The sequence below is a fragment of the Theobroma cacao genome, chromosome 7 (genome assembly GCF_053813885.1).
Source record: "Theobroma cacao isolate CCN51 chromosome 7, ASM5381388v1, whole genome shotgun sequence".
Classification (NCBI taxonomy): Eukaryota; Viridiplantae; Streptophyta; class Magnoliopsida; order Malvales; family Malvaceae; genus Theobroma; species Theobroma cacao.
In genome coordinates this window covers 11,148,466-11,165,259 of record NC_142645.1, presented here as the reverse complement: position 1 = coordinate 11,165,259, position 16,794 = coordinate 11,148,466, and the positions used below count along the sequence as shown (strand labels likewise).

General features: G+C 34.1%; 2 protein-coding genes across 6 annotated transcripts; one reads left to right on the top strand and one right to left on the bottom strand.

Moving 5' to 3' along the window:
- Positions 1-993: 993 nt before the first annotated feature.
- Positions 994-6,054, top strand: LOC18594585 (2-oxoglutarate (2OG) and Fe(II)-dependent oxygenase superfamily protein). Of its 4 annotated transcripts, none has more exons than XM_088808145.1 (4): positions 994-1,119; positions 2,058-3,152; positions 3,957-4,340; positions 5,001-6,054. In XM_088808145.1, coding segments are annotated over exons 2-4 (1,431 nt in total). In that variant the 5' UTR covers positions 994-1,119; positions 2,058-2,107; the 3' UTR covers positions 5,003-6,054. The 4 variants fall into 4 exon arrangements, with proteins under 4 accessions (XP_088664271.1, XP_007022256.3, XP_088664273.1 ...); XM_007022194.3 differs by having other exon boundaries at positions 1,014-1,119; positions 1,993-3,152; XM_088808147.1 differs by lacking the exon at positions 5,001-6,054 and having other exon boundaries at positions 1,014-1,119; positions 1,993-3,152; positions 3,928-4,161.
- A 452-nt stretch (positions 6,055-6,506) lies between these two features.
- Positions 6,507-9,745, bottom strand: LOC18594584 (Lojap-related protein). Of its 2 annotated transcripts, XR_001928869.2 has the most exons (6): positions 9,427-9,745; positions 8,853-8,979; positions 7,408-7,546; positions 7,210-7,298; positions 6,759-7,038; positions 6,507-6,657 (listed from the first exon to the last, which is right to left on the bottom strand). XR_001928869.2 is itself a non-coding variant. In XM_007022190.3 (5 exons), the coding sequence occupies exons 1-5, from the start codon at positions 9,664-9,666 to the stop codon at positions 6,917-6,919; spliced, it is 717 nt and encodes a 238-aa protein (XP_007022252.3). In that variant the 5' UTR covers positions 9,667-9,745; the 3' UTR covers positions 6,507-6,916. The 2 variants fall into 2 exon arrangements, 1 of the variants encoding a protein (XP_007022252.3); XM_007022190.3 differs by having other exon boundaries at positions 6,507-7,038.
- Between the last annotated feature and the right edge of the window lie 7,049 nt (positions 9,746-16,794).

The following is a 16,794-nucleotide window of genomic DNA, read 5'->3' as shown; positions in this document are numbered from 1 at the left end:
AACTTAAAAATGTTAATTTAAATTTAAATTGATCTTATAAAAACCTCAAAGGCTTGTAACTTGAACAGAAAATTTAAAATTAACTCGAATAATTTGATTACCATCTCTAGAATTATTTAAAAAGCTCCAAGTTCGTCTTGTAAAATAAAATAGACAGAAATAGAAAAAAATGCTTGATTTTCTCATTTAATCATAGGTCCACATGACATATAATATTTATATAACAATATTTTAGCTTCTGTAATTTATCAAATTAATGGATTTGGTCTTTATATAATAATTTATAAAAACTAAAGTCTCTATATTTTTTAACATTGATAATGTTAGCCTATTTGTTAATATTATTAAATTTTTTTTATTAATTTATATTGATATGAACATTTTTTAACTAATGTGACGTTGAATATGATGAAATGGTATTTTCTATTTATTTCACAACATTCTATTTCGTTGTTTTAAATTATGGAGCACATAATTCAATTCTTCTCTGTCACATTGTTTTTTTTTTTCTTAAATCCCATAAATCTATTTGCATTTTTAATATGTTTCTTTTCAATGTTGTTTAAAACCACTAATTTCATGTCTGCGCTTATAAATTTCATGTCAGTGCTTAGTAACATCATATCAGCACTATTATTGTATTATTTGTGAAATGTCATTTCATCATTGCTATGTCATTAGATTCAATGTTGTATTAACAAGAAAATATTACATCAACACCGTCAAATGCCATATCAATATAAATAACAAAAAAATTTTAACATATTGGATTAACATTATCAATTTTAAAAATATAAAGATTTAATTTTTATAAATTATTATATAGAGATTAAATTTATCGCTTTTTGATAAATTATAGGAAGTAATTACATAATTTAACTAAAATTCTTTTATTATTTGTAATAATAAAAGTCTGGACTTATAGACTCGGTCTGAGCTATCTCTCCAAAGCCCAAACCCAAATGAGGCTTAGCCCAATGCCCAAGGATAATAATAAAATTGCGCTTTTCTCCCCACGAAATTCCCTCTTCCTTTTCCCTCTCTTGTTGCTCGCTGTCACATCTTTAACCTTTTCGGCTTTCAGTTCACTGCCTCGCAAGCCGTGTCGCTCGATCAAAGGCAAGTTAAATTTGTTTCTTTTCTTTTTATGGGTCGATGTCTATTTCTTCATGTTAATTCTTTTGATTTCTTGAACTGGGTTTGGTTTTCTAATTATAAACAATTCAAAATTTAATGCAAGTTTACTTTTTTTTAGTATGTGTGTGTGTGTCCTGTTATTTCTTATTGAATTGCTAATTGTTCATGATTTTTGGTATAATAGATTGCCTGATTGATTCCAAGTATGATCATAGTTTCACTATATATAAATAGGTTCTAAAAAATGGGTTCCTAAATTCATTATGAAATTCATCCTACAATTGTATGAAAACCAGCTTGGATAACGGTAGTTGCAATAGCGTAAATCTATCTTAATTTAGTTTCCAATTATAATCTACTTCGAATTTTCAAATTAGTGAAAGTAATTTTCTGTTCTTTATTTCATATTTTGCAGTCTGTGAAATAAAGAAAATTTTACTGTCGTCCACCTGAGGATACCTTGACTGTTTTTGTTTCTTTGACTTACTGGTAGGAACTAAAACTGAGTTTCATCTAGTTTTGGAACTTGTTATTTGTGCTTTGTCAAATCAGTGTGCCTGTTCACTCTCGAAGATAGTTGCTACAACACTTCTTTAGGAATTTTAACCTGTGAAGTTTTTTCTTATGTAATCGGGAATAACATGGTATGCATCCTTTGATTTTTATATTTGGTCTCCTTCATTTGTGCATCTTTCATATCAATAGTTGATGTTTTCAATCGCTTACTGTTGCCAATTGCCAACCATCTGAAATAACTTTTCATGTTCTTGTTTTCAGTGATGCCCTAAATTTCTTTATAGTCTAAAGGTTTAGTGTTATAGCTGTTAAAATTTTTTTTTTTTTTATTTCGTGCAGGGCAGATGATGCTTAATGCATTAGGGACTTGGACTGATGCCACTTTTAATTTGTGCTGTCGACAGATCATAACTATTAGTTAAAACTTAGGTAGCTGGGACATTGAAAGATTTTAATGGCAGGCAATGGCCTGCCATCTCTGGGTCGTGTAAAGCTTACTGATCTCATACCCTCTGAAGGCCTTCCTTCAGACTCATACAAGCTATCAGTTTCTACTTTGTCACAGTCATTTGCTCAATATTGTGCTGCCATCATTCAGTTTCCAGCTAGTGATGGAGCTCTTTTAAGATCTGGTTTAGATTCTGCTCGCCTTTACTTCCAACAAAGGGCGGCATACCCATCTGCAGACATGATTCACGCTAATGATTCTCGTGAGTGGTGTAAAACGTCTGGTTACTATGCTGATCCCCAACTATGGCAGGAAACTTATGATTACAGACCAGGCTTAACTCCTACAGAGCCAAGCAATGGAATGGAGTTTCCTCCAGGTGGGTTGCCTGACATATTTGCCTTGCTTGGTAAGGCAGCTCGAGATATACTGGATGCCATCAGCTATTACTTGAACTTGCGCAGCTCTCCATTTACTGAAATACTTGATAACATACCCTTGAGAAGCCGGGAAATATCTTCTTCTGTATTATCCGTTTGCTGTCATGCAAGGCCTTCTTTTCAGGGGGCGCAACACCACAATCTGACAGCACAGGATGATGGCCAATTGATCATGTACCCTGACCATGAGCACCAGGTTGATAAATGCTTAATATCTGTTGTAAAGTCAGATAAGGCTGGTTTGCATGTAAGAGATTTTCATGGTCGGTGGATTCTTGTAGATGGGGACCTGGGTCCTCAAGAAGCCGTTGTTTATCCTGGACTTGCACTTTATCAAGCAACAGCAGGTTATGTCAATCCTGCACTGCATAGGACAGAGATTAATAATATGCCGGGTAACCTGTATGGGCGATGCTCTTTGGCTTTCAAACTCATGCCCAAATCTATGACCAGTCTCAGTTGCTCAGAGATGAGAGCAGCTGGTCATGGAGTTGAAGCTCAGTTCCAGCTTCCAGTACCAGTGGATGACTTCATGCAAAGATCTCACCCAACAGATCATCTCTTTAATAGAAACACATTCCAGAGTTTCAATTTCCCCACAGCCCAAGATGGTAAGCAGTATTTTTTAACTACACATGTGGCATTTTCTTATATTTGTTTTGCCCCCAGGAAATAAATAAATGACAGGAAAAAATATAGTCGGTGGTTTTGAGCTCCTGCTTAAGCAGTTGATTCTCATTGAACAATTAGTTTGGTGAACTTGCAGTATTAAGTTGTTGCCATCCTGAATGATTCTGCTTGTTTTTTCTTCTCATCAGATTTTAATTGTGAAATTTCCTTTTGATCCTTTTTTCCCTCTCCAACTCATTTGGGCAGACTGTTATGTATTTGTTAGTTAGCAGGTGGTATTACAGATATCTTAAGATTGGATCAAAATGCTTAAGCTGCTTAGTTTTTAAATGTGTTTATGACTTGTATCATAGGCTTTTGTCATTAGGAGGCAGGCCATTTGTTTTCACTGAAGCTTTTGCTTCTCAATACTTGAAAATTTGAAATGCATGGTAGGAAAAATATTTTCAACATTGTCTGACTTGTTCTTCAAGTGTAGAGCAATATTAATTATGTCAAGAAATGTGTGGAATGTTAGTGATAAGATTGTCTTTAGCTAGTTCCATGTTAGTTGGACCAACCTGGGTTGGGATTATTGTTGAATTAACATTTTTACTCCAAAGTGATAAAAAAAAAAAAACAAAAGAAAGAAAGGGATATCAACTTTTTAATCTAAACAATGATTTTCTTCTGTTTGGTTTGTTGAATCATCTTGATGGGGATTATCCTTGTTATTTCTCTGTCCAAGTAGCTTTATTGAGAAGTTCTTAACAGCAGGTCCTTGGATCAATGAAATGCTGGTACAGGATCTATGAAGCCCTTGATGAGAAGGAGGAAGAATAATACAAGATGCAAACCTCTGCCTCCTTCCAAAAGGTTACGGCTTGAGGCCCAAAGAGTGCTTAAGGAACGAGTTCAGGAAATTGCAGATAAGAAGGGCATCAAACTAAGGTTTTGTAACCTAAAAGAGTGTGAGAGTCACATTCATGCACTAGATAGCCCTTGTGCCAATATTAGAATGGAGATTGGGTGGCCGCATGGAGTGCCATTTGTTCATCCCCATGATCTACCTAATAAGGCAAAGATTGGTTTTCTTGAAGCATATGAACCTGGTTGGACGGCAACTCATGATATGGAATTAAGCCTGACGGAACCTGGACAGGCCAGTCAACAGTCAGCAAACTGTAACTGTAAATCTCTTGTTCATTTTCTTTCTTGTACAAGCATTGATCAAATGCAATTTAGTTTCTTTTTCTTACCAGTAATCACACACTCAACACTTAACACTGAAAAATTTGCTGGATTATCCAGAGTATTTTGAATGAACTGATGAATGCAAAATTGTTTGCACTGACTATGAATTTATTTAGCACAGAGCTATCAAGAGTTAAGAGCATTGGATGTTGCACTTAACTGGGTTACATTGATTCCCCAATTAATTTGAAGTACTGTTTTTTTCCTTGACCCCTTCTTATGGCAATCTTTTTATTCATTCGTTTTTATTTGAACACAAATATCATTGAAGTAGTGGCATTGTTGGCTGATTTTGTTCTGGGGATTTTTGTCATAACTCATAGTGCATGATGATGCAATGTGTTGCAAGCATAATTTGTATAGTAAAATGCTCTAGTAATCATTGGTTTCTTTTTCGTTAATGTCAAACCCCATTACATGGAGATTACCAATCAAATAATTGTTTCTTCAAATATTTTCTAGCACCTTTTCCCCATTAGTTTTTTTCGCGTCTTAAAAACATAGTGAACTTTATTGATTCTCTTCTGCTTTTCCCCTCACTGGTCCTATGACTTCTGAATGCTATTAACAGAGTGAATTTTACATTTTGTCTGCAGGAATCACTATGCAGTTTCCTATGTGCAATTATCCTCAATTGGCTTGTTACCGATTGGTTTACAAGATCTCAACTTGGTGGTTTTTGTCCTCATTATCCTACCCTCAGTCCAGGTCATAAGCTGCTCTACTGAAATCCTGTATGTTCCTGAATTGATTTGTAATTCACTGGCCAATTCTCACAGAAGGCATATGTTACTGCACATGTCTGCAAACGAATGAACATTGTCTGCGAAAATCACTTGGAATTCTAATGCTACCATCATCATGAACATGAGTTGTTTTGCCGAAATCCCAGTCCTTCATGAACTGAACTGGATTTCACTGTTCAATTACCAAACAAGACAACGTCACTGTGCATGTCTGTAAACGAATCAATACATTGTCTGTAAATAGGCAGTTTTAGGAATATTCACTCTTTGGCCTTAAGGTTCTTTCTTGGTCATTTCATTTTGATGTTTTAAGTTCTCTCCAAGTTCCAGGTATCATTTTATAGAGAAGAAATGGAGGAATAACAGGGATCATCCCAGTTTGATGACTTGCAGGAAGGTTGCTGATTTATTTCTGCACAATAATGGGAGTTCGTGCAATTGTTAGAGATGGAAATCTGCTTCAGTCATGGAAAGCGTTAATCATATAACTAAAGTATTGGTTGCTAGAATTTAGGAGAGAATGGAACCGGTGACTTAGCATTTTGGTCAAGGAATATCCCTTTTTTTTTTTCAAAAATTATTTAAAAAAGGCCTATGGTATACTCTTGTGCCTGCAATGCTGCCCCAATCAGTTGGTTGTGGAGTCTCTTTTCCACCCATATAAATCATAATCTTGTAATTCCCACTTCTACCCTGCACTAGGACAAGTTTCTTTCTCTGCTAGGAATGTACTTAAATTATCCTCTTTTATGTGACATCCGCCAGTTTTGAAAGTGCATCTGATTGCTCGGCAGATAATTGTATATGTGAAGAGCTTGGCACTTTGAACTTTGTGGACACTGCTTGGGGGTTTTCCATGCACCACTTCATGTGAATGGAGATTAAGGACTTGGCACTGGTTAAAGATTCAGGTCCACTTGATTGCTTTTCAATACATCTTGAATCATTTTTATAAATGTGGAATTAATTATCTCAACCGGTCAGTTTGTGATACAGTTGTTGGGGGATGAAGCAGCTTTTGCATATTCATCTCTGATATTGTTTGGTGCATGGAGCAAAGTGCTTGGTTATAACAAATGAAACTTCATTAGTCTTTTTACTTTCTCCAATTGCTGTCTACTTGGAAGCTCCCGCTTGGAGAAAAAACCACAAATATTCAATGCATGGATTTTGGTTGGCATATAAAGATTTGTTTGATTGTAAATGGCCAGTATAGCAATATCACGCTATATATGGATGGGATTTTACATTGAAGAAAGGCGCCAGTTCCTCCTTCCTAACATCTCCAAAGATCTGAAAATGCTCGTTTGACATTCATCAATGGAAACTTAAGATGGATGTGCCTTGGGAGCCTAATGATTCCAACAATAATTCAAAATTTAACCTCTGGACTATAACTCACACGTAGAGTTATGCACCACAAGACAAAAAGAAAGTAATGAGAATCCGAGTTAGAACTGATCAAGCCTGACGGCATAACTGCTTGCTGCTGTAACATCTACAAGCCCTATTAAGGAAATAATTAAGGGCATCATCCGGAAAAATACAAGCAAAACATATAATAGTGCTGATGCCAACTGCTCCATGTGATTAGTGAAAGATACATACCAGTGATGAAACTGCGCCCCCTGCAGTTCCTGATCCAGCCTCCCTGCAAGGATTGAGGTGATGAGCATGTGGTGCTAACTGAACCTGGAGGAGATAAACACCTCCAACCATGGTGTTCTGTCTGCCAGTGCTTTTGGTTCCTTCAGAATTAGTCACTTTCAACTGTGAAATGGTTGTTGGTTTTCAGAAGGCAGCTCAATTAGTGTTGCATTACCATAAAACTCTTCCAAATTGTAAAAAGCTCGTTGTTGAGGAAGGAATATGTGAATAACCACATCACCTGGAATCGAGACAGGAAGAAACATTTCAAATGTCAACAATTACGATATTGGCTTGATTGAATTGGCATGACATTTCATCTCTAACTTGCAATTTGCCTTCTGTTCATAGTCATATGCCAATTTACAATAAAAATACATGCGCCAATGGATTGTCACAATTGATTACTAACCAAAGTCTAAAAGTGTCCATGAGTTTGGTTTTGTATCTCCAGATGGAATTTTTCCATACTTCTTCTCAGCCAAATCTCTTATTTTAGATCTACATTGCAACTTGGAAGAAAAGCAATAAGCTCAAGAACTGCTGCAATGCATACTATAAACAATTTCCACAAAGGGACAAAAAAACATGTCAAAGTTGAAGTGCATACCCAATAGCATCAATCTGAGGGCGAGAAAATGCCGTGGCAATGATGAAAAACCGAGTCCAATACACAAGAGGCTTCACAAAGAGGACCCTTATATCTGCAGCCTTCACGTCACTTGCTACCTTGGCCATTGCCACAGCAACTACAGATATAGCAGGAATCCATGAGCTGATGCAAGCTTAAACCAAAGCCACTTAAGTTTATGCTACAGAGGGTGTATGGTTTTATTTTACCTTCTTGTAAGTTGTTTGTAAAGATTTTGCACATGTTAATACCTTGATTACCAAAAAACTTAATACCTAAACAAAAGTTTATGTCTGAATCACCATTTACTGCTAATAACATGTTAATGCCTTAAATGTAGGACCAAACAGAATCATGTGAAGATTCTTCATAAGTAATATGGCAAGTGTGGCATTTTTACAAGTAAATGTTTTCTTTCCCAAGCCTGCTGTCGTATCTGAATTTCTTCAAAAGAAGAAAACTCATTTGGGAGAAGGGAAATTTCAAGAGGGTCCTTTATTTTGCAGCCTTTAGTTTGCAGGTGACAGATGAGTGAGGAGCATTAACTCCATACAACTAAGTGGAAGCTTGAGCGCATAATAGCAATATGGTATACGAGATGCACGGCTAAGGCACTTGCAAGAATTGCACTGATCTGGATGCACAAGAGAATCATGCATGTCAAGGTACAAGCAGATTTTAGCTATTTGAGACAGTATCAGGGCCTGCATAATGAATTGTGTAAAGCAATTTCTTTATATAAACCTTCAGAGGATCACATAATTTCCTTCTTAATTTCCCAATAATTTACAAGCAACCTAAAACTGAAACTAAAGGAAGAAAATCATGCTTCCCTTTGGATTTATCCAATGCAAAATAGTTGGCAGTCATAGCCACAGGGGAAACTTAAAGGCTTCCATATTTAAGGCATACCAGACATCAGATAAAGCCAGACTTGGTGAGTCAATGTCAAAACTAAAAGGCATTACAGTGGCCCTTTATCACAAGTGATAAGCCATGATAAAGTTGACAGCAGTAAAATCTCCCTCTCAACCTATACCTAAGGCTAAAAGATTATAGGGCCTTTAATTTAAAGGGCAGGTGGGTCAAGAAATGAGGAATTTTGATGGAACCATCTTTATTAGTTACAAAGACAGGCTGTAGACACAAGATATACAAAAACAAAGTCAAAACATATAACTATAGGCAAGGCAGTGGAGGCAGAGCAATCCTCATTTTACAATGACTACAATATACAAGTATAAAGGCAATTATTCACAAGGGGACATGACCGTCAAGCATGGAATTTATCATCTTTGAGGACTAAGTTGATATCAATCTAATCATAAAATAAAGCCTAAAATAGTAGTTGAAGGTGTTAACATCATATAGATTTCTACTGCTTGTAAGTACCGTGCTTCTAGCTAACTGTCAGATGAACTTACATGATAAGCTTTCAGCATCATCATCAAGCTCAGCGCTTGGAGACTTTTGGTCATTCTTCCTGAGTACTACTTTTCCATACTTTTTCAGCAAATCATCGAGAATCTCATCAGTGTCTTCATTTGCATTCTGCAAAAGTTATCAGTATGTTAAGACGCAGCATTTGAGGAAACAAAAGAACTTGGTTTCAGGATGTCTGCCTATACAGAAGAGATATCACCTTAGGATTACATAAACATGTCCACAAGATATAAGCCATTAGCAGCAACTCAATTAATGAGTGACAAGATTATTGTATCCAAACGTTTTGCTTTTTTTACTTCTAAAAGCAAAAAGCAAGTAGCAAAAAAGAAAGCTTAACTTCTTGCTTTAGTATACAACTAGGAGAAATCGCCAATACACAGTCAAATCTCCTCATATCCTCAAAATTCACTTGAAATATACAAAATTTAAAACTTAAATTTCCAAGATAGAAGCTTTAAAACTGTGACATAAGCTTGCGACATGCTTACTTTTCAGTACTATGATTTTTACACTATTAGTCAAAAGTAAACAAAAGGAGAAAGAGGATGATACCGAGAGAAAGGAATCGTCAGCTTCTTTGCCATAAGCATGAAATGGAGGCAGCAACCCTCCTCTTGGGTTGAAATTCAAGGTTTTGGTTCTGTAGCTTAGCAAATGGAGCTCATTAAGGCAAAACCATCGAAAATTCTTTCTTGGTTTTTGAAAGAGCTTCGATTCGTGAGGTTCCCACCGCCGGAGCTGGCCAGAGAGCATATTGCCGCCGATGGATAGAGTCGCTGTTGACACTGCCATTTTCGTGCTTCTCCGTTTCTGATAAGAGTGAGAGGGAATTGTAAAGATACTCTTTAAGCGGGTCAATTTCAAGTGTGCACGTAAGATATTTGACATTACATATATTTTTTAAGGATTGAAATTTTTATATGTTTTAATAAATAGTAAGATATTTTCAATTAAATTTTAAATTTCAATAAAACATGAAATCAAATTATTAGATTGTTGGTATATGCCTTTGAGCCAATTGAATTAATTAAGAAATATAGATTGTCATTTTAATACATACTTAATCGCATAACTATATGTGATAGAGGTTTTTCTTCATGTTAGTACAATAATAAGGAGTTATTAAGTATTAATTGGATGAAACTCATGCATCATAAAAACCTTGTAAGAGAATTGCAAAGTTGTTATAATTATGAGATTACTATACATCAAAGTCATGTTTCTAAAATTGTTCATAGTCATTGTATTGTCAAGACAAGGCATTGACAATACTCAAAGATAGGTACATATTAAGCTTATTTACTTGGAAAGTAAGCAATCGATCTCATAGATTGAAGTATATGGGATACTTGAAGATAACATATAGGTGCTTGGTAAAGAACAAGTTCACTGAATATGTTACAATTATGAGATCACTATACATTAAAGTCATATTCCTAAAATTGTTCCTAGTCATTGTAATGTCAAAACAGGGCATTGACACTGCTTAAAGATTAGCACATGTTAAGCCCACTTACTTGGGAAGTAAGCAATCGATCTCATAAATTGAAGCATATGGGATACTTAAGGATAACATGTAGGTGCTTGTTAAAGAATAAATTCACTAAACATGACCCACTATGAGGACTCCATTTGGTATTTTACTAAAGTGTCTATGGAATATATTCTCATGTGATAGTCGTGTAACTAATCCTTGAACTTGAGGCACTAGGTCATCTTGTATGGGGAATGATATACTTTGATTTCGATTTTACGAGTTTGGAGGTGACCAGATGCCTAAACAGGGTGTTTTTGGGTATGCCATGAAGCATGCGAAGATGAATGAGTGGTCAAGAGAAGATTCATTACCCCAAGTGATATGAGGGGATGTATCTCACTTATTCTCAATTCTTGATTAACTTGTATAAAGTCTTTAGCCAAAACATGATGAATTTGAGGAAAGTTAGTTTCTTAAATTCATAAGATTGGTCATGAATTATGAGAACTAATATATAATGTTATAAGTAGACACTAAGCCATGCTTTATGACATATTCGAGATATTCGATCAAAGGACCGTATTGCATTGAGAGGTTATCACTGAAGGGCTTTGTCAAATTCTTTAATTGACTTTCTAACATTTGGGGTGGTCATGATGTATTGCTAGATACAGTTCATGATCTATAAATATAAATCAATTCTCAAATTAATACTTGATTATGATTTATATTTATTACCAATATGTTAGAGGCCTAATGGGTCACATACATTAAGTGACATGATTGAGATTAAATAAGAATAATTAATTAAGTTGAATTTAATTAGAACAGATCAAAATAAAGTGAGAAATTAATTAAGTTCACAAGGACTTAATTGAATTAAAATAAAACTGTTATATCTAAAGTTACAACTTAGTTTGGTTATATAAATATGTCATGTTAGCAAATTAAAACTTTAAGCCTCTAGCCACTTCTCAGCCATTTCATAAAATAAGAAAAGAAAAATAGTTTTCATTGTCTGAAAAAATAAGATTCGGTAAGAATTTTTGATTTTTTTGTTTTAGAAACAAAACTTGCTAGTATAAGTAAAATCCTACCTTTGAGAAAGTATTATTTAGTCACTGTGTGGATTACTGTTATACGCCAAACACTTGAATGGCTGAAGATTTGACAAATCCTAAAAGTGAAAAAGCAAAGATTTTGGTTGTAGGATTTTAAACCATTTTATTCTCTTTTCAGGGATTCTTACTTCATTACAAACGTTTTTTTTTATTAAATTAGCTCTTGATTACAATATCCAGAGCAAGGTATGTAACTTTTAAACTTATGAATGTTTATTATTAATTTGAAAATTACACAAAAAATACAAAAATTGATTCTGTAAGATTCGTCTGTTTCTCTAATTAAATGCTAATTTATTATTTCGCTACGTTATATTTTTAATTTTTTAATTATTTTCATGTTTAAGTATGGAGTCGAATCCTAGCTGTAAATTAAATATAAATTGTATCTAAAGATATAAAAGGGTATATATATATATTATATAAAAGAAAATATTTATTCATATAAGTGTAAAACTAATTAAGTTTTACATTAATTCATATCATTTTATACTATTTATTTTTTATTGATTCAACTATTAGATTTCATACTTTATACACGTAGAATCATGCATTATAAACTTAAGTTAATTGAAAATGTATTATTATTTGTTTGATATATATATATATATATATAATTTCATTTGTTAAATATTTATTGAAAAAATAATATGTTGATCGATGTGTATATTAAAATGATTTAAAAATTTGTGTGCATGATAGAATGAATAAGTTGTTAAATGTAATGGTTGATTGTTAAAATATTAATTATACATAAAATTATAGTAAATAGATCTCTTTTTTCTCTATATTATATTATATTATATTATATTATATTGTATTTAGTATGTTTTCTTAATTGAGTTTAAAAAAGCAATAATTCAGTAGATTAGGTGATTTCGAGTTTGTTTAGGTAAAATGTGGTTTTCTTTCAATATTAAGATCACCATATTATGACAATAATCCTATTATTGGTATTATAAGATCACCATAGTTAGTATTATTTTATTTAGTATCATTAATTATTGGGATTAGACATATTAAAATCAAACGTCATTTTAGTAAAAAAATAAAAAAGATAATCATGTTTTAAAAGTCAATTATTTATTAATTTTAATATTCTCTATGAACATAATAATTTGTGAAAACATTAATATTATATTTCTTATAATAAGTTAATAATGGTATATATTTATTGTTGGCAAATTAACTTTTAATCTTTTAATTAGATGAAAAAAAATCTTTGAATGGAAAAATTAATGTAATTTATCAAATAATAATAAATTTGCTGCTGAAACAAAAATTATATACATAACCAAAGAAAAAAAAAAGGAAAAAAGATCTAATATCATTTGAGTTGATTTACAAAAAAGATTGAAAGAGTTTAATTTTTTGTGTAAAAATTATTTTTATTTTATTAGGAAGTAAGTTAATTGATTTTACAAATCACCACATTTTCGTAAAAAAATGTTTTTCTTTTTTCTTTTTTTGAAAGGCAAGTAAGTATAATTATATTCATAAGTTGAACAAGGGTGTGAGTCCCTGTACAAAATCAAGCACCGTAACATGACAACATTTAAAAACACAAGGGCTGTGGTCATCAACCACTTGACAATGTATCAAGAAAGGTTGATCAAACAAAAGCAAGCAAAATGAACCCTATACAAAACAACTAGGTTAGCTCATCTCGTGCACATGATGTTCACTTAGGGTCAACAAAACAAAAGAATTCAAAAAAAGGATGGGTTTCAATATCACAGTAGATCATCAAAACATCAAAGCAATTTGCAGACTACACTTGCGGCTCCCCATTAGTGAGCATTAGCATTTCATTACCACTTACTGCATCGAGGTTAATCCATAGGAATTCCTATGTTCGTTGCACACCTCTTTTAGCAAGCTAGTTAGTAGCATCATTAGTCAACCTTGGCACATGTCGTACCTGCCAAGATAGAGTTTTCTCAAGTGTTTTGATGATTAGGATAGTGATGTCGAAGTTTCCATGGAACCTCGTTAGGACATTGAATCCAGGCAACTACATTTGTAAAATCGCATTCGAGGATGAGATGGTGTGATCGGGACCATTTAGAGGCTACAAAAAGAAGAACAACTTTTCTGGCAATAAGAACTTTCGCAATATTAGAGTTAGCATGTCCAATAGATTTGGAGAAAATGAGAAAGAGTCACCATTGACGTTCCTCAAGATACCATCGATTCCAACTGCACCAAGATTTCCTTGGGAGGCATCATCAGTATTGAGCTTAAGAAAACTGACTTAAGGTTTTTCCCATTTTTTTTGAAAGTTCATTTATATTAAAAGTCTGAAAGGACCTTAGTTCTCCAGCAAAGAGATTTTGCAAGGCATACCCTTTACAAAAGAACATTGAGGTATGCCATAACAAAATCACACAAGAACAAACCCCTGAACATAAGCTAGCAAAACCCCTACACAAACCCATTCCCCACACAAAACCAACCCCTATAGACAAAAAGGGAACAGAACTCAGGAAATACAATGTGAACTTTCACTCTCCAAGACTATTCCCAGAAATGGGCAAACACAAAAATATCCCTTCAAAAAAAAAAAAAAAGGAGAGGTTGCAATAGGAATCAATAGGTAATTTAACTACTACTTCAATTATGATAGAACCCTTATGCTCATCTCCCCAAACTGTGAACAACTTTATTTCTCTCCCTATACTAGATTTTGCAAGAATATCAACTTGTTGGTTTGCCTCCCTCAATGTGTGTTTGACTTCCCATTTTTTCATTCTTTTTTTTAGAGTTTCAATATGAAGAACTCACTTTCTTAACCTCCATAGTGTTAAATCCGATGTCTTAACCCATTTTACAACATTAGAGGAATCATTTTCCACAATTAGTATGTGTGTTTCAGCCCATTGTGATGATGCAAATCTCAAAAAAGCCTTTCTAACAACAAGCATCTCTACCAGATTTGAATCACGCACTCCTATGGATTTGGAAAATACCATTTTAAATTCTCTAATTGAATTCTTTAAGATTCCCCCTATCCTCGCTTCTCCCGGGCACCCATTTGTAGCCCCATCCACATTGAACTTCATTGCTTCTTCAATTGGTGTATCCCATTGTACCTCAAGTCTATTTTTCTTTTGTTTTACTAAAAGTACTCCTAGATTTGGAGCACTAAAAGAACCCAAGACTGCACCATACTCATTTGGCCACTTAGCATTGGCTCATGTAACAATCCGTAGTTTAACCAATATATACATTTGATTAGCATCCCAAAATTTTCCATTAAAGACAACATCGTTTCTTCATAGCCAAAGTGACCACACTAGAGCATAGAAAGCCATCTTCCATACTTTGACTTCACCTTCCTTTACCACGACCATATTCCAAGAACAAAAAAGTGTTTCCATGTCATTTGGCATCACCCACACAATACCTTAATCCCTGAACCATCGTGTCTAATTGCTCCAAGTTTCAATATAGTTAATAAAAAGATGATTTATTGATTCTTGTACCTGAGTGCACAAAAGGTAAAGAGCAGTTGTGTTGTTCATTAGACCACGCCTCAGTAATTCATCTTTAGTTGCTACTTTGCCTTGCAACAGCTACCACACGAAAACTTCAATTTTAAATGGAGCGAGATTAGATCAGATGCTCAACCACATTGTTTTTTGGTCATTCTCTCATTCAAGGTTTTGCTTACAGAAATCTTTGACAGAGTACACCCTCGAAATAGTCCCTTCCCACACTAATGTATTTGAGAGACCCTCACATAGTTGGTAATCATTCAAAACTGTCATAAAAAGCCTCCATTGCTCCTCATCCTAACCGAATAGCCTTATTTGCAGCTGTATTTCCCATCTTCATTCACCATTTTGCAAGCTGCCATAATCCTTGACTTTTCCTTTTTTATTAGTTGCCAACGCAAACACTAGAGGAAACTTATCTTTTAAAATAATTTCATTCACCCATTCTTCAGACTATAAGTAAATGTTACTGCCATTACTCACAAGCACAAGCATGCTTAAATTGTTTGACACTTGCGAGAAAAAAAGATTAGTAGGGGAAAGAAGGGCTGTGATGTTACACCAAGTGGTGGATGTTCTTCTATTTCTCTCCACAGATGGCAAAATGCTATTAGGATCCTCGCCACTTTTTTCAATGATGAACTCCTTCCAAAAATTTGTTTTTTCTCTTCCATATCTCTATAGCCATTTTGTCAACAAAGCTCTATTTATAAGCCCAATATCAATAATCCTTAATCCCCCATTCTCCTTATAATTGCTTACCTTCCCCCATTCCAGCAAATGCATTCTTCTTTTTTCTTCTGTTCCACTATAAAGAAATCTCCTTTGGATTTTTTCGAGTTCATTTTTAACTTCTTGAAGAGTTTGAAAAAGTGACATGTAGAAAATCGAGAGACTTTCAAGCACCGATTGAAAGACTGTAACCCTTCCACCCATGGAGAGCATCTTTGACTTCCAACCCACCAATCGTTCTTTAAACTTCTTTATAATCGGCCTCTAAGTATGAATTGATCTGTTACTTGCATCAAGTGGCAGTCCCATATACACATTTGGCAACAATCCGACTTTGCTCTCTATACTTTCAGCCCATGTAGTCACATTGTCTGCTTCCACCCCAATTTCAATGAGGTTACTTTTCATAAAATTGATTTTTAAATTCGAAGATAATTGAAAACACTTCAACAATCTTTTCACATTAACCAAGTTGCTCAATCCTGGTTGATAAAGCACCATGGTGTCATCTATGAATTGAAGGTGAGATATTGACATCCCATTATTGCCAATTTTGATGTCTTCAACAATACCCTCTTCCTCTACTTTGTGCATGACTTTGTTAAATGTTTCTGCCACAATGTTAAAGAGAAATGACAATAATGGGCAACCTTGCTTAAAACCCTTTTTCATAAGGAATGGTTTCGTTCGCACTCCATTAACAAGAACTGATACTTGAGCAATTGAAATACTCTCTCTCATACATTTTCTCCAGTTTCCTTTGAAGCCCATCTTTTCCATAATTAAGTCAAGAAACTCTCAATTAACATTATCGTAAGCTTTTTCAAAGTCAACTTTAAACAAAAGCCCACCTATCTCCTCTTTTTTCAACAAGTCAATTACTTCATTAGCAGTGAAGGAGCAATCAAGAATTTGCCTACCTTTGGTGAATGCAAATTGATTAATTCCTATAACTTCTCCAATAACAACCCTCAACCGGTTAGCAAGCATCTTAGTAATAATCTTGTAAATGATTCCAACTAGGCTTATTGGCTTGAACTCATTCAATAAAGTGGGATTAGATTTCTTAGGAATGATCATTATGAAAGAATTA